The 23,599-nt window shown below is 37.9% G+C and overlaps 1 protein-coding gene and 1 long non-coding RNA gene across 6 annotated transcripts in view; one reads left to right on the top strand and one right to left on the bottom strand.

Annotated features, from left to right (window-relative positions):
• The window catches only part of LOC125242882 (glutamate receptor ionotropic, kainate 5-like), an 87,732-nt gene that overhangs the window by 18,575 nt on the left and 45,558 nt on the right, over positions 1–23,599 (bottom strand). For all 5 annotated transcript variants that reach the window (XM_048151948.1, XM_048151949.1, XM_048151951.1 and 2 more), the window contains exons 4-8: positions 6,371–6,535; positions 5,050–5,214; positions 4,803–4,900; positions 4,542–4,707; positions 163–341 (exon numbers count right to left, since the gene is read on the bottom strand). In XM_048151948.1, the coding sequence (XP_048007905.1) occupies positions 163–341; positions 4,542–4,707; positions 4,803–4,900; positions 5,050–5,214; positions 6,371–6,488 (726 nt within the window). In that variant the 5' untranslated portion in view covers positions 6,489–6,535. The remainder of the gene's footprint in view (positions 1–162; positions 342–4,541; positions 4,708–4,802; positions 4,901–5,049; positions 5,215–6,370; positions 6,536–23,599) is intronic.
• Positions 4,533–5,003, top strand: LOC125242934. Its single transcript, XR_007178946.1, has 2 exons — positions 4,533–4,659; positions 4,819–5,003. It is a non-coding gene; the product is annotated as an uncharacterized LOC125242934 (long non-coding RNA).

Raw genomic sequence — 23,599 nt, forward strand, 5'->3', positions numbered from 1 at the left:
TCAATACTGTCCTTGAGCAGAGTTATGATACTTATAGTATCTATACATTAAAATGCAGGTATATTGAACAAAGCTGAATTGCAAGGTAAGAGATTGAAGTAGGCGAGGACAAGAATGAATGAATGTAAAATGAGCCAAAGCAACAAATGTGACTATGCTTACCTTTTTCAGTATAAGGTAAGAAATAGATGCATTAGCATCAATAATTATTGTAGCTATTTTGTCATCACGAATCTCCTTCAGTAAAGGCGTGGGGTCAAGGTTGTCATCCAGCATCCTGATTGACAGCGTCTCTCGAGAGATCAGAAAACGCCTTATCAGCTCCTCCAGTCTCAACAGACCTGTGGGGAAGAAAGCGAGTTGTTGGCCCGAAAGCATATGAACACTCAAACACCCCACTGGAATTAAGGGGCGAAACTCGGCTCCTTATAGTGTACCTGATATGGTTAGTGTCTGAGGTTGTTTGTAAACAGCATGCATCTGTCTGTTTGCAGTGCTGCTGTGAAGAAAGAGAGTCGGTGGCAACACAAAGCCCAGTGAAAATGTAAATAACTAGCTGCGCTCTCAAGGGAGCCTGCATGCATAGAAAGAGCCAGTAAAGCCAGTGCCAAACTTTAATTAGCTTGAGGGAGGAGAGAAATCAATGCTCTCCACACTCTCATTCTCTCTCTCTTTCTCTCGCTCTCAATACCTCCGCTTCTTCTGTCTTTCCTTCACTGATTTCTCTCGTTCATTCTGATTTTCGCCCTTTCTGTTCACTTCATTCCACTAAATTTGTCTCTTTCTCGATATTTCACTGTCTTATTCCCACAGCTGCATTATAAAGTGAACTCAGATCTTCTGTTTTCCTCTGGAGATCAGAGCTGTGACACTCTGAAACAAACATTATCAGACCCAGACCAGCCTTGTGCTTAATGACTCATGTGTGACAGTGACTAGAGCTCTGTTCAAAAACCTAGCGAGCTGCCAGCATTGTAGGACATCATAGGCATTTTACCAATGCAAAACATGTTCTAAACGGTAGCCATTTAATTATGAGATGCCGAAATTCTATGGGAACAAGAAGGAAATCCCAGAATTGTACTGAACTTATTGAAGAAATACATCCAAACTGGTGGTTTCATTAGTGTGTCTATGCACTCTAAAAATGCTGGGTTAAAAACAACCCAAGCTGGGTTGAAAATGGACAAACCCAAGCAGTTGGGTTAAATGTTTGCAGTTTTATTTAACCCAACTATGGTTTAAACATTACTATATGGCTGGCTTAAAATAAACCCAAATAGGTTAGGACTCAGACACATAATTACTAGAGGACATAATTACTACAACAATAATAATCAAAAGGTAAACATTTATTAATAAGCAATTTATTAAAATTGTATTGTTTAATTATTATTCATTAAACTTATTAATAAATGTTAATTTCCAACATACTTTAGGATCATTTTAAGCAAAAAATACAGTAATTTTTAAACAATAGTTGAGTTAAATAAAACTAGCCAGCAGGTTGGGCAAACATTTAACCCAATCGCTGGGTTAAAACAACCCAGTTGTTGGGTTTGTCCATTTTCAACCCAACTTGGGTTGTTTTTAACCCAGCATTTTTAAGAGTGTTGTTTTATTAATGTGTTTTAGTGAATAAATAAAACCAAGATTGTGGGCTATGCAAGATAGATTCTGCAACATTGATTATTTTAATGTAATATTTGTGTGTACTATTTATGCTTGTGGTCACATTGGCAACATTTCACAAGCAAAAAGATCCATTGTCAAGTGTAGTGATGCATGAAGCATTTCTCACACAGAAGTCACTTTCAAACTGAGCAAGGGTGAAACCAACTGAGGGTGAAAGATTTCCCCACACTGATTATGCATTAGGTTCAAGTTGGTCAACACGGAAAATTCACATGACCTACTTGAACCCATTGCAAAATCTGAATTGCAAAATTTCTGATTGCACAGATTCCTTTTGAAACTACTGAATTTCACCCACAAAAAATGTGCAGAACATCAGTAAATGTGACTGCATTGTTAGCTTAGCAACATGCTAATGTCAAACTCTAATGAAATCAAATGTGAGGCAAGTCTCCTGTGTGGCGCACTATTTGTGTGACTCATTAGGTTCCATCAAACTTAAGGCCCTGATATACTTTAAAGGTGCTCTAAGCGATCCTGGGTGGAGTAACTTCCTGTTGACGTTCAAAGTGTTGTCAAACAAAACAGAGGCTAGCTAGACCCTCCCTCCGCCTCCTCCTCCCCTCCCATCCGTGCTTCCTGAAACAGTCATGAACGCGCATTTAAAATCATTCTTGTCGGTTATTGGCTGGAGCATGTTTATTATGTTTCGTGGTCCAGGCTGCACCAGTTTGTTTTTGTTGCCATTTTCGGAGCTTGTAGCGACTACAGAGACCACATTTTCTTGCAGTGTGTTCAGGGGACAGGCAGCTAGCGGATAGTGAGGAGATGTTTGCTGCGTGTGACAGAAAATGTTTTGGCCTAAAAACGCGTGACATCGCTTAGAGCACCTTTAAGCAAAGTTCTTTTTTGTTCTTCGTTTAGGGGTAAAACGAAGTTCGAAATACCTGAGCAGCGATATACTGTAATCGAACATCTGATGCACCCACATTGCTGAGAGCGATGTTTAGATGAATATGTAAAAATGTTGCATGTTTTCCTCTCAGTAACAAAATAAACACAACAAAATTGATACACTAGCAAGGATTTTTTTAATAAAGCATAAGAAAAGCACCTGATCATGGCAATGTGCATATGTTTGTCACTTCATTCCACTAAATTTGTCTCTTTCTCGATATTTCACTGTCACTTTGCGTGTATATTATTACACTTTATAAAATAGATTGCTTAAAATCAAGCAGCTTTACCATATTAAACACAAAAAACAGTGTCAGTCTCTCATTTCATCAAAAGTACAACTTGGTTTTCTACTATAAAGCAGCTCTCCAATGTTTTCTCTCGCGGACATCTGACTTCTACGGATTTGAGAGGAGAAATGAACCGGAAAAGATTTTCTGAGTGAAAGAAGGCGGAGCCTCAATGCACACCTACCTTACGTAATGGCTACGGACCAATGGTAGTACGAAGGTGTTTCCAGAAAGTTCGCGTTGGCAAGCTGTTTCAAACTTCCAAAACGAACTCCAAACGAACTTCGTTTCGGCCTGATTTTGTTCGAAATTATGTCACATCAGTTCGTTCTTCAATTTTGTTTGAAGTATATCGGGGCCAGTAGGGGCCTTTCACACAGTCTGTGTTTTTGCATTCCGCTTCACTGCTTTTCCATTGTTTTTCTATGTGAACATGTGCTAGACTGACATGTTTGACCGTTGTCTTTGCGCCTTCTGCACAGATGACACAGCGTTCTAAAAAATTTTAAAGTTAAAAGTAATTAAACTTTTAAAAAACGCTTCTCTATATCTTGCATTTTTCATTCCACTGTCCTGTGTCTCAGGTTTTTTAATGCAAAAGCATGTTCCGCGTGAAAAACCACTACAAAGCTACTTGTGTAGAATGTAGACAGTAAGACAGCTGGCTAAGTTTTGGAGTTTTAAAGAGCTTATAAGTGCAGAAGACAAAAATCACATGGTCAAATCTGCTTTGATAAATACTCAGAATGAGTTTACGTAGTTGTTTAATCATTCCTTTCATGCTTTTTCAGTCTGACAGGAGGTCACCAGAGAAAAACAGTGTGTGGCATCAGATGACAGTTTCATAAATTAAAGGCAATGAGTTTCACTACGCACAACACACATGAAAACATTTGTGTCAAAACAGGCTTGCGAAAATGCTTTCTATCTGTTTAAAAAGAAACTGTAGCACAGCAGCGAGCCTCTCTCCATCTCTTGCCACCATTTTAAATGAGCTTGATGAGTGGCAAGTTGCACCTACTCTGCTGCCATAGCAACCATAGTGCAGCCAACTGGGTCAGAGCTGAGCGTTATGTAGCGATGCCCTCTCTGAACACATGAATGTCTAAATGCACAAACACACACATGCACACACTGCATACGTAGCGTTGTCTCACACATTAACACGTGCAGCAGGGGGGAAATTTATTCTCAGATAGCGTTAACGTTATGTTGTCCAGTGACATGCTGCGTAATTGCCCAGCAGTATGTTTTATTGGCACAGCTACCTATTACAGCAAAGTAATTGTTAGTGCTTGCAGTAAGGAAGCACTGCAGTATCATTATCAGAGTCTGTTCTTGAAAACTTTTGTAATTTCATCTCACTCAACAGCCTTGAATACATATTGTAACTTGAGTGTTTGCTGAGACAAGATGATTAATTGGGCAGATGGAGTTGAGGAAATCAATTCAAATATTCCGATTTTTCAAGGCCAGTGGAACTATTTGTTTTCGGTTGAATGGTAAAAAAAGACACTTTTCTTTGCAGACTGCTAAATCTTATTTATAAGTATCATATGCATTAAAGTGTGTGTTGTTCTCCATGTAGAATCAATTTACATATTCAAGCTCGAAGGAAACCAGACCAGCTGATGAGCAGAGCAGAGGTTTTGGACTCACATTCGGCCTTAGCGCAGACCAGACTAGCCGATGGGTAGCTGAAGGAGCGTAGGATGGCTCCGATGGCAAGGCTCAGATCCTCGTTGCTAGGATACAGAGTCACAGACGCAAAGCGCAGGTAAGGAAGCCGCGGAGTCTCTTCCGGACCTATTTTGACATGCGGAATCTGAGAGAGAGCAGTTTAAAGAACAAAAGGAAAGAGATTGTGGTTAGTGAATTAGCACAAAATAAATAAACGTGGAATATTTAAATGAAGCTCACCTCCTTTTCCCCACAGATGTGACTGACTATGGAGCCCGACGCAGGACTGGAGGCGGGGCCAATCACAGAGACCACACCCTTTGGCAGAATCTGGCACACTACGACCAAAAGTAGAGCATTTAATTCCTCAAATCTGCTCTGTTTGCCTTTCTGAGTCACTTTATGCTTCACTTTAAAGTTTTTTTTAAGGGTGCAGGAATGTGTTTGTGTGTGTGTGTGTGTGTGTACTTTTTAATGTATGACTCACTAGTATCTGTAGTCTCATACTGAGAATCTTTCTGGAGTTCAAATATGTCGACCTCCACGCGAGCACGAGCCGGCCCCTCCATCACACTGTTGATGTTTTCGCGTGCTAACGCTAAAGCTAACCGCTCCCCACGCCCACAGACAGAGCTGTCATCCAAAATTGCCGCTAACGGAGGAGAAAAGGAGAATGAGAGACATAGAAACACAGTAGAGAAAAATCAACACAAGAATGGGTAAAAGTTATATAACTGTACTATATAACAACCCTTCTATTTTAAAATCACTCCTTCAAAAGAACCATCTACCAAGTCCAAAAATAATAATAAAGTCAATGATAAAATTTAATTATAATGATTCTGAATTCCATAGCATATCTAATATGATCTAATGTAATAACTTTGGTTATTATCAGTGGTTCTCAACTTGTAGGCCACAAATCCAAAATGTGTTGCAGGTCTGATTAGGTCAAAGGTCAGCTGGAAAAACATTCTAAATGCGAATAATACAATTCAACGTAATATGTACACTACTGTTCAAATCAAAAAACAAACAAAAGTTAATTTTTTTCAGCAAGGAATTACTTTATTCCTCAAATAATCCTAAAAATTATTTCTACAAATATATTAAGTAGCACAGCTGTTTTTAACATTAATCATAATAATAGTAAAATGTTTCTTGAGCACCAAATCAGCATATTGAATGATTTCTGAAGGATCATGTGACACTGAAGACTGGAGTAATGATGCTGAAAATTCAGCTTTGCCATTACAGGAATAAATTACACTTTAAAATATATTAAAACAGAAAACTATCATTTTAAATTGGAATAATATTTCACAATATTACTGTTTTTACTGTATTTTTTTTATCAAATAAATCAGCCTTAGTGAGCATAATCTTTCAAAAACATTAAAAAATCTCACTGACTCTGAACTTTTGAATAATTGTGCATAGTTAGAACAGCAAACTGTGAAAATGTTTCCCCATCAACTCTATCTGGTGTGTGGCAATATTTTGAATATGAACAAAATTGAAAACCATGAACAAAACTCAACATTCAAGGGACATTTTGAGAGCAAAATATTACATTTTCCTATTCAACTGATGAATTTTGCTGGGCTTATGCAGTTCATAATAATACATTTTAAAAAGATTTTAGTTTATACAATAAAATGTTAAATTGTTGCCACTTAATTTCCAAAATTAAATCTGGTTCCTAAAGCAAAACCATTCGAGAACCACTGGTTTAGAGATCTTCACAATCACAGACAGATATTGGGCTTGTCGACCACATATTACAAGTCTAAATGTGTGTGACTTACCCATCCGTACGGATGACAGAACAGGGGTCTGGCTCAGGGAAGAAGGCGGCATGGTAACCACGGTGACTAACAGGAAGCGGAAGTAAATCGACAGCAGGAGCGCTGGCAGTTCCGGCATCTTCTACCGCTCCTCATGGAGATGCCTTCTGCTGCCTATAGCACCCCCTAGATGAACACACAAACGAGATTAACTTTGTTATACATGAGCACTTACAGAGAAAAAAACCTGAACATTTCCACTGAAGATACAGTTGACAGCAGCACACACATTGACCTTTTGTGACAAATTGCCCCGGTAGTTGGTAGACACAAAACAATTCATCAAGCAACAAAAATGTAAAAGGTAACGTATAAAAAAATCAAATCATTGTTTTAGGCATGTTTTTTTTTCAACTTGACATTTATGAAACATTTCCTTGTCCTGAGAGCACAGTTCAACCTTTGCCTGAATTTATGCTAGTGTAGTTTTATGTTTTACTTGTTTATCCAACAGATATTACAAAACTGTAAAGATATAATGAAATTGACATTTTAGTTTTGAAGAATAGAATTCACAAAATTATTTTTATTTAGTTTTGTATTATTAAGTATTTGTATTAAGTTTTGAACAAGATGTTTGAAACCAACATACAAACGATCAGTGTTGGGGTAATGCATTACAAGTAACTTGAGTTATGTAATCAGATTACTTTTTTCAAGTAACTAGTAAAGTAACACATTATTTTTTCAATTTACAACAAAATATCTAAGTTACTTTTTCACATTTATTGACAGGCAGCTCTCCTGTCCCCATGTTGAGAGAAATCAGGAGTAAGTGCAGAGCGGTAACCGTGATGGTTATTTGTAGTTCAGTTACTTTTTTAGGGAGTAACACAATATTGTAATGCATTACTTTTAAAAGTAATTTTCCCCAACACTGCAAACTACTGCTAGGTAAAAAAAACAATTTAGGACTTTTAACTCAAAACCTCCTGTGACAACTTACCCCTGACTGCCCTGTACCATCACTACTTTAGGAGATACAGTATATACTACCTATACTACTTATGGTCAGCAATTTTTTTTATTTTTTTAAATAAGTATCTTATTCTCACTATGGCTGCATTTATTTGATCAAAAATACAGTAAAAACAATAATATAGTTATATATTATTACAATTTGAAATAACTTTCTTCTATTTTAATATATTTTAAATTGTAATTTATTCCTGTGATGGCTGAATTTTTGGCATCATTACTCCAGTTTTCAGTGTCAAATCATTCTAATATGCTAATTTGGTGCTCAAGAAACATTTCTTATTATCATCAATGTTGAAAACAGTTATTCTTTTTCAGGATACCTTGAATAGAAAGTTCAAAAGAACAACAATTATCAGAAATAGAAATCTTAATGTGCAATCTATTCTTGCTGAATACAATTATTAATTAAATGCATTAACAGCGGAGTGTGAAGCATCATCATGAATAAGGGAATCTTATGACAGTTTGCTGACACAGGTCATGACCGTGTCACGCACATCCCTAACAGCAGCACAGGGAAATCACAGACACATACACACACCTGATGTATCTGATTCATACACTCTCTCTCTCGCACACACACAACTCAAAGCAATCTCTGTGAACTCTGACCTTTACAGACCTAACAAGATTTATTTGACCACAGGGAAGAAATGATGGATGTACTTCTCCTCCCTCTTTCTTTGTTCATCTCTCCTCCCCCTCTTTCTTTCTTTCTTTCTCTCAGTCACTTTGGATGTGTCAGCAGGGCACAAAAAGTGAGAAAGAGAGGAAATGAAATGAAACAGCGTGTGTGTATACACAACTGAGGAACCCATTATTGTCGTACTATAATTATTGCAGGCAAATACTAATGACCAATGTCGAAAATAAAAATCTAAAGTTCACACCCGCTGTTTTGCATATGTGCATGGCTGAATGAAACGAAACTTGGCAGTCGGCAAGTAAACTGTAAAATGTAAATTATTTAGGGGAGAGGGTGGGAGCGACCAGAAAGAGAGGGGGACTGAAATAAAAAGCAGGGTAACGAAAGCAGAACAAAGAATGAGAGAAAGAAAAAAGAGAATGAAAGACGGAGAGAAAAAGGAGACATCGAGAGAGAATATGCTTGAAGAGGGAGCCCTCGGGGAAAGGGAGGAGTAGATAGCAGGCGCTTCATTTGTTTCTTCTTCATCTTTGTAAGTAAGAAGTGAATCTGACAGTTATAATAATAGCACAGTGATTCATTCTCCTTAATTGATTTGGATTGTGAAATGAGAGTGCTGGATGCAAGCATTTGCCAGTACCGGTTGATACAGACACATTAAGATGTCACCAGGCTTCTGCGAGACGAAGAGGAAGCATTGAGGAAGCCTTTTCCCTTCTTATCTTCGTCTTTTCCACTTGTGGAAAGATTCCAGAGTGGAGGCAGGAAAAGACACCGGCAATGTGTCTCTCCTGGCACTCCATGGACCGAAAGCACAAGAGCTAAATCAAACCATCAAAAGCCCTCTTAATCAGGGTCTGAAATCATCAGTGAACGCAAACACACACTGGCGTGTTGAGGGACAATTCACTAAGAATGAATTGCACTCGATAACGATGTCTTTTATTTTAACATGCTGAGTTGTTTAATGCCCCATTTACTAAAGTAAATATACAAATCAGGTAATGCCGCAAACAGCCCTCTTGCGAGTCGGTTCTGAGTGCTTGGTTGAGGATGCAGCAAACAACTACAATCTGTCACACTTTACTGGGACTATAAAACATTCCTCTCCACCATAACACTGTTGTTAAAATCTAAAATTATTATTTTTTTGTTAACGGAAATAAAAACAAAAACTACAATCAAGAAAAAAAGTAAAAAAAAAACAGCTGTCACTGAGTTGGTACCAAAATATGTACCATTTAGGTACTATAACATTTTAGGACATGTACCTTTATAGTACTATATCCATCCTTTAGGTGTAAATAAGGTACAGGGGTCTACTTTTGAAAAGGTACAGCCACAGAGACAGTGTTTGTACCAGTTTTTCCGAGTGTAACATAACTGAGAACATTTGAAACAAAACTAAAATACATTCATCAAATGTATTTTTTAAAGGAGTCATGATTTATTTGTAATATGTTCTTTGAGGTTCACTTATAATGTTAATAAAGCTTTTTGCAAAAAAAAAAAAAGAAAAGTGGAAATTCTATTATTTTCAACCATAGACTGTAAAAAAGCTGGAGGATGCACCTTCACTCTCTTCCATTTTAGTAAGTCAAGCCGCCAGTGTGCCAATATGACATCTTGAGTCTCGAGTCTGTGCATAGTGAACTTGGAGCCTGAGACTGACCGGTAGTGAGTGCGAAGTAGAGCCGCAATATCAAGGTCCCGCCCACACTCCCGTAGAATTCGGTTAATACAGTTATCGGTTAATACTGCAGAACAACGCATTATATCAGTGTGAAATAAACTGTTCTGAAAATTTAGAAATTAAAGTTAACGCTCCAATCTCCTTTCAATCTCAGCTGTCAATCATAACATCAAAACCCGCATGTTTTAGCATCAAATAACTAACTAAAATCAAACTCATATAAAGAACGAACACTCAAACTAACATCAGCATGATAAAAGCTGCCTAAAATGACAGAAGCCATCTTTGGAAAAAAATATTTGACATGTAATTTGTTTAGTTTTTAGCTTTTGGAGATTCTTTCAAAGCTAGCTTGCTATGCTAGCCTCTCCGAAATTGCCTACCCTACCTTTAAGTGACTGAATGCCAGTGGGCGGGGTCTATGGTGCAATGATGTATAATTATTTGTCAATGTCTTGAGTTGTTCTCAATCTACAGAAAAATGGGGTTCTTCTCCATCTTCTGTGCTGGTGTGTCATTACAATTACAGGGGTCATAAGATGCATTTTAAGCTCTTTATATCATGTTCCAAGAGGTTAGATAATGAAGTTATCAGTTTTTCTAAAAATTTGTAAAAATGATCCTCATGATCCCCATCTTCATTTTCACTCTCTGTCTAAAACAGTGTTTTAAAGGGCATTACCTCTTTTAGAAACTCAAGAAACTTTAGAAACACCCATTGCTGTAATTGGGGAACTTCGCTGCACTGTATCCATGCCCTCCTCCACAGCATGCGTGACATGTTTTGATGTTTGAGACAGCCAGTACTGTAATAGCGGCGTATATATTTAAGCCCAAGTCAGTAGAAAATAAACCAACTAAACCCTCAATTTGCAACAGTCTGTTTCAGCATGATGATTCCTCACAGTTGCTCAAATCTATTATCTATGTATCATTGCAAAAACTATTATTATAACTTGTCAGACTGCTCTAATTAATTGATATTTAGAAAAACTGGCAGCATGTTGAGAATAATCAAGAAAAGTATCCGTTGTGAAATGAGATTAACAACGAAAATATTCTCATTAAATCGCAGGCGAGTTTTTAAAAATAAACTTCAGCCATGCATTTCTGATAGTTTTATCTTTTTGATCTTTATGAACAGTTACTTGGAATTTTAAATGAAGGTACAGAAACCTCTCAGGTTTCATTAAACATGTCTTAGTCTTATGAGTCTGGAATGACATAAGGTTGAGTAAATGAAGACAGAATTTTTTATTTTTGGGTGAACTACCCCTTTAAGAGATGGGTAGAGGACATTCATGACATCCTGGCATTTCAGAAGGGTGGAAATCAAAAATAAACTGGGGAGATAGCTTTAAGGTATAAAACTTGCAATATGTTTTTATTGCAAAGTAACCTCTTGTGGGGTGGGCAACTCTGGCCCTTGAGATCCACTTTCCAGTAGAGTTTAGCGCTAATCCTAATCAAACACACCTGAACAAGCTAATCAAGGTCTTCAGGATTACTAGAATGCTGGCAGTTGAGTTTAATCAGGGTTGGACCTAAACTCTTCAGGAAAGTGGATTGAGGGCCAGAGTTGCCCAGACCTGCTCTTATATGTGTAATTAAAGGGTTAGTTCAGCCAAAAATTAAAATAATGTCATTAATTACTCACCCTCATGTCGTTCTACACCCGTAAGGCCTTTGTTCATCTTCGGAACACAAATTAAGATATTTTAGATTAAATCCAATGGCTCAATGAGGCCTGCATTCACAGCAATGGTACTTCCTATCTCCAGATCCATTAAGGTACTAAAAACATATTTAAAACAGTTCATGTTAGTTCAGTGGTTCTACCTTAATATTATAAAGCGACAAGAATACTTTTGCTCTTCCAAAAACAAGTATTTAAATTTGAAAAAAAAAAAAAAAAAACGACTTTTCAACAATATAGTTATATAGCAATATAGCCGATTTTAAAACACTGTTTCAGAGCTTTACGAATCGAATCAGTGATTCGGAGCGCCAAAGTCACGTGATTTCAGCAGTTTAGCCGCTTGATAGGAGATACGAATCACTGATTCGATTCGTAAAGCTCCGAAGCAGTGTTTTGAAATCAGCCTATTACTATATTGTTGAAAAGTCGTTATTTTGTTTTTTTGGCACACAAAAAGTATTCTTGTTGCTTTATAATATTAAGATAGAACCACTTTACTCACATGAACTGTTTTAAATATGTTTTTAGTACCTTTATGGATCTCGAGAGAGGAAGTACCATTGCTGTGAATGCAGGCCTCACTGAGCCATCGGATTTAATCAAAAATATCATAATTTGTGTTCCGAAGATGAACAAAGGTCTTACGGGTGTAGAACGACATGACGGTGAGTTAATTAATGACATTATTTTCATTTTTGGGTGAACTAACCCTTTAAATATTAAAGACTTTAAGATCCATTTCATAACACCTTTAATGTAAATATGGTGCAGTGCAATTTAAGCACATTTAGAACTTGGTTAAACTAAACTGGCAGATGGATAGGATGGGGGTTTTTTTTGCGCTGAAATCCACTTTCAAAAGTGAGTAACTTACTGAGTCTTCTCTCAATGGGCAAATCAGCCAGAAACGGCTTGTCTCTACCTAATTCTTTCCATCTCTTCTTCTGTCAGTTGATTCAGTGTACTTTCGCTCTCCTCCGACAGTCTTTCAGTGGTGCTGCGCTTTGAGCCTCTTACTTTGTCCTTAACCCACCCAAGAACATACACACACATGCTCCCTCTCACTTTTACAAAGAGAAAAATCCACCAGCTTGACAGTTGATCCTTCCTTTTTCTTGCCTCCTTCTGATCCTACATGTCTCTTTGCATTTCCACCAAGCTCTCTCACACTTTCACACACACTTTTTTGAAAAGGGGGGTTGTTTCCACTAGCTGTCCTTTTTGACAACATGGGTCACTGATGCTGTTCACACATACTGTAACACACAAACACCAGTCCATGTATGTTTTGACAGATCTGCTCTACGACATTGACAAGGCCTGCCCTGAGGTACAGCGCAAAAATCTGTGTCAAATCCAGATTCGTCACAGACACACACGAGCACACGGATGGACGAGTGATCGGCGCAGGCCTTGGACTTTGTTCACAGGATGCTGACTTACCTCACAGCAGAGAGCAATTTGCTCTCTGCCCACTCACAGATAAACACCGTGCAATTAAGAATCCAACAGTCGTGATCGCACCAGTAACAGACCAGTGTCTTGGCAGGATTTGAAAGATAAGCTTTTGGATGCAGGTGTGGTTGGTTGCTGCTGAATATTTGATGGCGTTTTAACACTTTTGGGCTGGTACATTGTAAATACGTGATAAGATATGAAGATGAAAGGCTTATACCAATGTGAAATCTTGTTCTTTGTGTCAGATGAATGATTTAACCAACCCTGCTGTGCCAACAGATTTAAATGAGAGCATTTCAGCTGTCGGGCTCTTTCAGCATTCCCTTTGGCAGAGTAAACAAACATGATGATTCCTCATGCATGACGTCTGCAGATGCTCTCGGGAGTCACGGCACTTTCAGACTCCTGAGTTTATATGGGCAAGCAAGGTGCAGACCGCTGTAAACACGAGTAAAGATAGAGTACACAGACACGAACACAAAAGCACCTTCGAGTCTGCTGATTTGCAGATTGCAAAACACTGTTAGCGAATCTGGTGATGAATATGCACACTTCATTACAAAAAACACATACTGTGGGATCTAAAGAGCACATATCCATTTAAACCAAGTGTACACTTGCGCCAAGTGGATTTCAAATGCAACTTCCAGAAACAAGTCTTAGCATTATTATTGTTGGTAAACAAATGTTTGTCTAAATTACTGTGGCATATATCATCCATTCACATGTTTTGGTCGGTCAAATCAGTCACACTTAGCTTCAAACTGAAAGTGCTGTGATCATCATCTATGTCGCTTGAAACTTTTAACTATTTAACTTTTTCTCATGCAGCATAATTTTAATGGTTGTGCACTCTTCGGAATTAAATTGAAAATGATTTTTAAATTTCAATTTCTGAATTTGAATTGAGATACCAAACAAAATGAATTGAAAATCAAAGGAATTCATTAATTGCAATATGGTCAAAGGTCGGGACGCATCAACCCGATGTCAAAGAACTAGCGGCAACGAAATCCGACGTTGTTGTCGCCTCACGTCGGCAGAAAAAAATATGCCGACTGTCAACTAGCATGTGCGTTCTGCGCCTGCGTATAAATGATATAACTGTCTATTTAAGCAGATATATTTGGCTATATTCGTCATTCAAAAAGGGAAAGCGAAATTATAAACAAAGCAGCGCTTGCTTACCGTTTTGAATATCAATCATGCTGATCACATTCTTTATTAGGCTCTGCTCATGTTATTATAAAATATTTGTGCATTCGAGTGCTCAGGTAAGATGACGTAAACCTTCTGTATGTGCCGTCATGACTTATTTGCTTGCTTTCATAACTTTTGCTTATATTCTCGTGAACTGACTCGTTTGCTATACTGAACAGCCAATCGGAGTTCTCTCTCTCCGACGGCGATTCAACATGTCAAATCGGCTGAAAAAAAGCCTACAAGGACTTCAGCCAACGGTGCAGAACACACTGAGAAAACTTAGTCGGCCGACGCACAAAAACTGCCCGACGGCTGACCGTCGGCTTGTGTGTTCAGGGCTAAACATTTAAGGTGATGATACACGGGGCAACTTTTTGAGCAATGTTGCTGGGCAATGTTGCCGTCAACGGGCAACCTGATGAGACACAGGGCAACTAATTAGGGCAACAGACAGTTGGCAGCAACTAATCAGAGAGGAGCAAATCTATTGCCAACTCAATAAATACTTAATCCAATAAATCCGCAAAAGGCGGATTCGAACCCGCGTCGATCGCATCAAAAGCTTTTCAAATGTCAAACGCCCTACAGCCTACGCTACTACAGACGTTGAAAAATCCCGTCTTTTTAGTATTTAACTTAAATCATTCAATAGCTTCATTAAAGCATACACACATTACTTTCGGACAGTTGTTGGTATTTTAAGCAATATATGAGGTAAATTCCCTGTTTTGGGTTGACGCATGACAACTTACTAGCGTAAAAAGATAAAAGTTCACACTCCTTTTCTCTGCTCCACTGCCACTGAGAGGCCGCCATCTTGTTTGAATTTTTTCTGAAATCTCTGAACCGGTCACGTGATCGGCTACTAACATTCTGATTGGAGGATCTCAAAAAATTGCCCATGACCGATCTAACGTATCCAGATATATATTTGTTGCTCATTCTCAGTGGGAAAGCGCCCAAGCAACGTTGCTCTGCAACATTGCCCGGCAACATTGCTCAAAAAGTTGCCCCGTGTATCATCACCTTTACAGTTTTGAAAATGTAACTTTTCCTTGCACTCAAGACAAGCTTTGAATGATGGCTTTGTGTTAAAGTTTAAAGAAGTTTAAAAATCTTGAAGTTAAAAAGGTCTGAATTTTTTATAGGCCTTACAAACAGATAAACAAAAAACTGACAGATCTGTTTGAAATGTTACCTACAGACATATTTACAGACACTTCGTTCCCCAGAATATCATTACCCGTTGAATTTGCTTGAATTTTAATTTAGTAAATTGCACTTCTTTTAATTCCAATTTAACCTCTTGTGGGGTGTGGCCAATTTAAATCCTAAATCATTAATTGAAAGTGGACCAATTCATAAATATTGAATTTTGCCCAACTACTGGGTGTCAAATGCAGTTGAAAAAAAAAAAAAAAACACCCACTATATTAGGTCTGGATTTTATGGATTTTAACCAGAGATTTTAACATGACTACTTTCACTGGTTATATCTTATCTTGCCTGGGGCACCAAGTGAGCCAGAACTGCCACTGGTGCCACCTGAAATACATATCAAAAATAGGTGCATGTCATCCCTGTCAGTATGTGAGAGCAGTAACTGTCAATGTGTTTTAATGGATTACGTTCAACCTTTACAAACAGCAGTAATATTAATTTTTATGAACTTTTTATTAGAGTTTAGGCTTTACAGAAAAGGCCACTTATTGTTTGTTGAATATGAAGTTAAGTCGCAGCTCAACCGATGGTTTCTATGATACGTTGTGACATTCATTCTGTCTCTCTTGCTCTCTCAATCACACACAAGCTCACACACATATTGACACCAACATTAAATGAGTCAGATGACATTTGCTCTATCCGTCCCTTTCTCTCATAGCCAGATTATGCTGCCGTGGCAACAGGGTGAGATGGGAAGAAAGAGAGAGAGAATGCATCTGATATTTTAGGAAGTTAACGTAGGTTTTTCATCTTGTCTCTTACCTTTGAAGTTCATCAGTATGGAAATGGAACAAAGTGAATTTTGATCTTTTCACTTGGCATAAAACCAAATATGATTACAGGTTTTTTTTACCATTGAGATTATTGTTTGTGCTCCTGGCTCATATTGATATTGTTTCATATTGTTGTGGTCGATTCTACATCTTATTCCACATTACTCTGAAGATCTCTTAACAGACAACAAATTCACTAAGGCAACGACTACTTACGAGTATAAAAGAAGGCTGATTTGCATCACTTTTGTTTGTGGTATATCACTAATATATTTTACTATTATTTACTAATCACCAGTAATCCAGATAACCAGACAAAATTTGATGAAATAGCGCTGCGGCTTGTCTATTTAAATTAAGTCATTCTTTTCAATCCAAACACGGCTTCTTTCTGTGTAAATTAGGCTTATTATAGATTGCGCTCACAAAATTGCCAGCTGCAATTAACGTCACGCTATTACCACCTGAGTGATGTTTGTGTACATTTTCTATTGATCATAGCAGCAGTTATTCATGAAATGATGATCAAATGGTGGAAAAGAACATTATAAACTGGCAGATATCCAAATACAGCCTCCAGATTTGCACCTTGCAAATTGTGTTCAGCACCATTTTTGTAGGAGTGTTTGTGTGGTTCCCCGATTTGTATAATTATTTTAGTTGTTAGATTGTGCCGATATCCTGCCGACAATGGCAAAATGTTAGATAGGATGGATCTCCACGTCAGAAATTACAGATATATTAGATCCAACCCCGGATGCCGAACACTGCTAGAAGATATAAGCAAAGTCCCTTTCAAGGAAAGTTTGTTCACTCGGTGGCCAAATTTGCAATGCCTCCGGGCAGCTATTTTGGGCATCCAAGAACAAGTTCTATCTATTTGAATGGGGGAATCCTAAAACCTCAAAAACTGCTTGGCGAACTCACAATTAAATAATAATATATTTCAAATCAGCAGCAAAATCAAACATGAATTGTCCCATAAATTATGTTTTTCATGCGCAAATAGTGTTAAAAAAGCGTATTTTTCAGGCTAGACGAGCCAATGCGCATGTGCAGTCCTAAGCGCGAGTCTCAGGTTTCTATGGGAACCGGAACTTCTAACAGCAGCTGCAGTGACGCATTGACTTTATCAATCAGTGATTGGCTCTTTTACTTAGAAGGCGGGACGTATTCCGCCATATTGCATGAATGAACCATCTTTCTATATCTATAGTCTAATGAAAAAGTAATCGAAAACGAAATTCAGAACCTCTAACCGACGTAATTTTCCCATGTCGGTTATTTCGATTTTATAATCTTGTTAAAGGGTTAGTTCACCCAAAAATAAAAAAAATATGTAATTAATTACTCACCCTCATGTAGTTCCACACCCGTAAGATCTTCATTCATCTTCGGAACACAATTAAGATATTTTTGATGAAATCCAAGAGGTTTTTGATCCCCAAGAGAAAGCAACGTAATTACCACATTCAATGTCCAGAAAAGTAGTAAAGAATGACATCACTAAAATAGTCCACGTGACTATGGTGGTTTAACCTTAAAGGGTTAGTTCACCCAAAAATGAAAATTATGTCATTAATGACTCACCCTCATGTCGTTCCAAACCCGTAAGACCTCCGTTCATCTTCGGAACACAGTTTAAGATATTTTAGATTTAGTCCGAGAGCTTTCTGTCCCTCCATTGAAAATGTATGTACGGTATACTGTCCATGTCCAGAAAGGTAATCATCAAACATCATCAAAGTAGTCCATGTGAGGGTTAGTTAGAATTTGTTGAAGCATCGAAAATACATTTTGGTCCAAAAATAACAAAAACTACGACTTTATTCAGCATTGTCTTCTCTTCCGGGTCTGTTGTATATCCGCTTTCACTCCACAGTGACGCTGCTTCTTCTTCTTCTTTCCTGTTTTACGGCGGTTGGCATCCAGCTTATTGGTGCATTACCGCCCCCTTCTGCTCCGGACAGTGACGCTGATGACGTGTTATGTAGTGCGCCCGAGCTTCGTTTACAGTCTGAGGGAGACGCACGCTGTATTCAAGCTATTCTACATTGTTTGTATTTTGGTATTGCTATATTTTTTAAAATGGTGCGTAGGTGTGCATGTTGCGGATGTCCTAATCGCGTCACAATCCGGAGCAGAAGGGGGCGGTAATGCACCAATAAGCTGGATGCCAACCGCCGTAAAACAGGAAAGAAGAAAAAGAAGCAGCGTCACTGTGGATATACAACAGACCCGGTGGAGAAGACAATGCTGAATAAAGTCGTAGTTTTTGTTATTTTTTGGACCAAAATGTATTTTCAATGCTTCAAAAGCTTCTAACTAACCCACTGATGTCACATGGACTACTTTGATGATGTTTTTATTACCTTTCTACACATGGACAGTATACCGTACACACACTTTCAATGGAGGGACAGAAAGCTCTCGGACTAAATCTAAAATATCTTAAACTGTGTTCCGAAGATGAACGGAGGTCTTACGGGTTTGGAACAACATGAGGGTGAGTCATTAATGACATAATTTTCATTTTTGGGTGAACTAACCCTTTAATACTTCCCCCTTAAAAACATACTACCGCGTGTGTAGCCACGTGACTCCGCCCCATCCAGTCAGTGGCATGGAAACAACACGGAGGTGAACGACGAGTCAATACACAGAGACAGCGCGCGAGTGGTGAGCATTGCATCTTCACTAAACTTTGTCAGGTGTATGTGTTTTACGGTTTGCCAGTTTGGACATTAAAGTGATTAGACGATCGGGTGTGTATTATTATATTGAGCTACCGTGCTCTTGCAACTGCACTGTGGCACGAACACTCATACAAAGAGTAGCTGCACAAAACGTGAAGATCGCGCACACAGAGAGGAATGCAGAAACTAGTTGTCAGCGCTGTCCTGTGATTTATCACTAAAGTAGCTTAGAAACTCAAAACTTATTATAGCATTTTTTTTTTTTTTACTTTTAAAGTTACTATTTACAACCCACAGCTTCAAAATGAATAGAGAGACGGTATGACTAATTCACACACGCAATCGCTCTCATTACGTACTGGAAGTACTGTGCTAATTTATCTTTATCTGATTTACAAAGAGCTGAAATCTGTAAGAAATGTTAGGAACCATAGATAAAATAACTGCTGAAAGTGAGCTGTTATGTCAGATCACTCTTTCAATAGGAAAAAATATCCCTGGATGTTTTAATGCTCAGATTTTGTGTGACGTTAAAAACCTTGTGAGAGGAGACATTGTCTCTAACTCATGAAGACAAACATCCCTTGAAATCACACAATTATTAGATTAATCAACGATATAAAGGATATAATAATGAATCAATTATTAAATTATATGATAAAAATCAAAAAATAAAATGAATATTAATATGAAAATAAAACAACATACATTATGATTACTGATAAAATACACTTTTTTATTATTTATACCCTCATAAGTTCAGCTTTATTGAATAAAGTAAACAATGTGAGTATCAACAGTGCATGTACTAATTCCTCTAAATAACTTTTGACCTCTAAGAACATCTCTCTCTATATGCTCACAGACAGAGATGTGTTAGCCCCCGGGGGTCTCGTCTGAATTAGTCAACACCAAGCTCATCACCTAGTGCACGCACACTTTGAAAAGCAACTTCACTGCTGAAACAGCTGTTTCAGACAGGATCGGGCCTGCAGGGTTCTTGCTAATTTCTGAGTATACACTGAGTATTCCTGGAGGTTCAGGGGGCAAACGCGTGGGACACCTGTTAGCAAGCACAACGGAATCTCATTAAATAAGCGAAAGCCTGTTGAAATCCAGTTATCGAGCTCACTGAGGTCTAATTAAGCTTAACTAAACCAGCAGAATCCCAGGTAGAATTTGAGATGACTTATTATAGCCTGGGTAAAGTTCCGCAGATCTAGCTCTCAAGATTTTTACAGCTAAAATGTTTATCAGGCCACCAGCGATGTGTCATTATGGTAATGGGCCATATGCTAAGAGGAAAAACCAAATAAGCGAAAAGACTTGGTATTTATGGAAGCACAAACATTTAATGCGAGATTAGCATGGCCTCGTTTCATAGCTCAGTGAGTCGGGACTAAGGGTTTGAACACATGCATAATGCATGTGTGTATGTGTGGGCGTGTGTGTTTCCTTCCAAAAAAACTTTCCACCATTCATAACAGATCAGAGGATGATCGCAGAAACTATTAACATACAAATTTCACAATTTAAGCTTTTATAGTGTTCAAGTACACAGAGAGATCCATGGATTTTTTCTTAGTTTTCCCAAAACCTGATTGCTTTTTTCATTCATTATTTATTTTTCTTTGAGGTCTACAAAATCTTTCTTTGTGTCAAAAGCAGTCATATTTTGGGTTTTTTTGTGACCATTTTCCACCCTCTCTCTGGCGCTTAGAATGAAAGACCTTACAGAAACGCCCCCTTCAATTGAGAAATGAGCAACTGCACTGAGTGTTGCTGTTCTCCAGTCCTCACACACTGGCTTGCAGGTTTGCTGTTGTCAAATACAGTTTCTGACCACCCCATCCATCAATAACAGCCTCTGTGTAAAGCCTGTATTACATTGTTAAGTGAACCTTTCACAATCAAAAAACTGTGCCGCTCAAAATGTCAAACTGAAATGATAAGCGGTCTTGATAAAAATAAACTCAAAGCTGCTCATTTTTAATCTTGGGTTCCTTTAGAATAATCCACAGAGCAGTGGGTGCTAACAGCCAGGAACAGGCCACGTTTTGGCAAACTTTCTCGTTTTAATCTTATATTGTTAGTGTTTTTATTCCTCTTTGTTATCACCATGGCTGGGCATATGGAAGACTAGGAGTGGCAAAATAAAATGATGAAATAAATGATCAATTTAATCATTCAAACATAAAAAAGTAAATAAATAGATCACTCCTAAATGAATAAATTAAATGTAAATGGGTCAATGTCGTGACGGGTCTTTTTTTTTTTTGTCCAAAGGCTTTAATAATAATAATAATAATAAACAAAGATATGACATCCAAAGTATGTAAGGCAGTACAACTATATCTCTTTTATTGAATCCAAAAGGTTTTAATCATATTTTCCTACATATAAAGGTATTTTAAAGATTTTGAAGTGTCAAGAGGTCATTTGGTTTAACCATCCAAAGGCCATTTGTGATTAAATCATGTTAAAATGTAATAAATGTATATATTTTTTTTTATTCTGGCATGATTTTATAACATCATATATCAACATAGAGCAAAATGGTATAAAAATTATGTGTAAAAGTTGTTGCTTTGTTATGAGAAAAAATGTCCGGAAAAATGTATTTCATTGATGTCATTCGGAGTAACCAATATAAAGGGACCATTTTGGATCAAAGTCATGCGGTCAATATCATGTGACAGGATGTGACATCATTCAGACACCTGCAAAGGACCACGTGGTCGTGAAACAAAGTAACTAACTCTCTTTTAACTATTTGAAAAATTCATGTTTTCACTTGCTCATACGCATGTCCTGAAACATCAGGTCATTTGGTACAACCACTATAAAACATGGAAAATTTTATAATATTTTAAAAACTTGTAATAAATATAAAATGTTTAATTGTCCTTTTGCTAGCTAGCTAGATATCAGTCTGTTCGCATTGTTTGAAAATATCGTCATTCGGTATAACCAAACATGTCATTTGGTAAAACCGAAATTTTGGTTAAACCAAATGACTTTTTTGGTGACAAATTTTGTCCATCTTGTAAAAAATGACAAAAGCAGTGTTAATTGATTATAAAATCCACATAATCTCATTGTTAATAAAACTTCCAAATTAATTATATTTCCATTATGTTTTTTTACACATTTAAAAACCTTATTTGTCAGTGACCCAAATGTAAAAATGTAGTTAAACAAAAAAAAAATAATAAATTAATATAGATTATAAAAAAAATTTAAATGCCATTTTTAAAAATAAGCATTTGCCAAATGCTATTGGACAGTTTACTCATGGGAGTAAACATGGGAACACTTTCAACTCAAACATGTGCCATTTAAAGAAGGACTGTCCAATTACTAAACTGATCATTTATTCCTTACTTTATTTTTTAGCACTCTTAATTCAGTAAGCAGACCAAGTTTCTTTTTTGTTTCAATAAATGACTAAATAAAATACTCTTTGTACTGGGGAGGAAGTTTTGAGTTCTTAAATTTACAGTTTGTTTCATAGCACATCCAGCTCTTTTATCTCAATATCTGATGACCCTTTTAAAAGACCCCTGGAAACAAAGCTCTGTAGACAGGGCCAGATTCCAGACCCTTTTAATCAAACACACATGGTGGCATACAGGTGATTTATAGTGCGGCCCTCTCCACCCATTCATTGCGTTTAATCACACGGCCTTACAGCCAAGTATACAATCAATACTCATCACCTGACAGCGCATACACACACAATGCAGAGGATTACGAACGGCGAGTGGAAAATGAGAGCTCGCAAAGCCTCAGAAGAGACAGAAAAGAGTAGCAGGAGGACAAAATGGGTGCTGTGCCACTGGTTAACCAAGTAATTAAGTGACAGGCGGGAATAAGAGCGTAAATCACATCCAAGAGGGAGAATGCGAATGAAAGCGGATAGAGATGAACGGGTGAGAGAAAGAGTGAAGAGGGAGTTAGTGTGGAGAGCAGGAGGGTGGAAGAGTGGGTGGAGATGGAGGAGTCTATATATAACAGTAAGGTTATGGAATAAAAGTAAGAGATCATACTGTTGTATTTGACTACTTAACCATGGTAACCAGCTAAACAGCACATGAAAAGCACTTTAAATGCACGCGCACACATACGTGCAACGTTCACCGACGTGCTAACCAACACACGAGAGGGCTCTTCCGAAGCCTTTGCCAGCATAACTCTATAAAAGGAGTAAGAGCAGCATCGTGCAAACATCTCTTTGTTTGCCACGCGTCCAACCCGGCAACAAAAATAACACAGACCTCATAGTGCAGAAAAATCTATCAGCCTTTACCCATCACAAAAAGCCTAGAACGAACCTTCTTTCCCCAGCAGACCGATTCAACTCTCGCTCTCCCTCACCGGAGAATATTTATACAAGTATATGCAGCTGATTCAACTTACAGCAAGCGTGTGCATGTGTGTAGTACACTTGAGATGTGTTACGGTGTGTGGTTGTGTGTTTACTCATCCTGTGTAAATCAGCTGGAAGCGAATAAAAGCAGGGTAGTGATGCTCTGTGGGAACAGCAGGGAAGGGTCACGGAAAGGATCTGATGCTTCTTTGCTTGTTAGTCTCTGGTGAGAGACGATAAACAATAAACAACCAGTGTCTGAACGAACTCCACGCTTCAGGCCCCAGCTGAGGACCGCTATCCTGAACGTCTACAGACCCAGGTAGCCAATACTTCGAAAAAAGCTGAGAATAAAACACATCCAAATGCAGGCAGTGAATGCTTCCAGGAAACATTGTAAGACTGAATGCAGCAATGAAATCTGAGGAACATTGAGCTGGCTCTGTTT

The sequence above is a fragment of the Megalobrama amblycephala genome, linkage group LG13 (assembly GCF_018812025.1).
Source record: "Megalobrama amblycephala isolate DHTTF-2021 linkage group LG13, ASM1881202v1, whole genome shotgun sequence".
Classification (NCBI taxonomy): Eukaryota; Metazoa; Chordata; class Actinopteri; order Cypriniformes; family Xenocyprididae; genus Megalobrama; species Megalobrama amblycephala.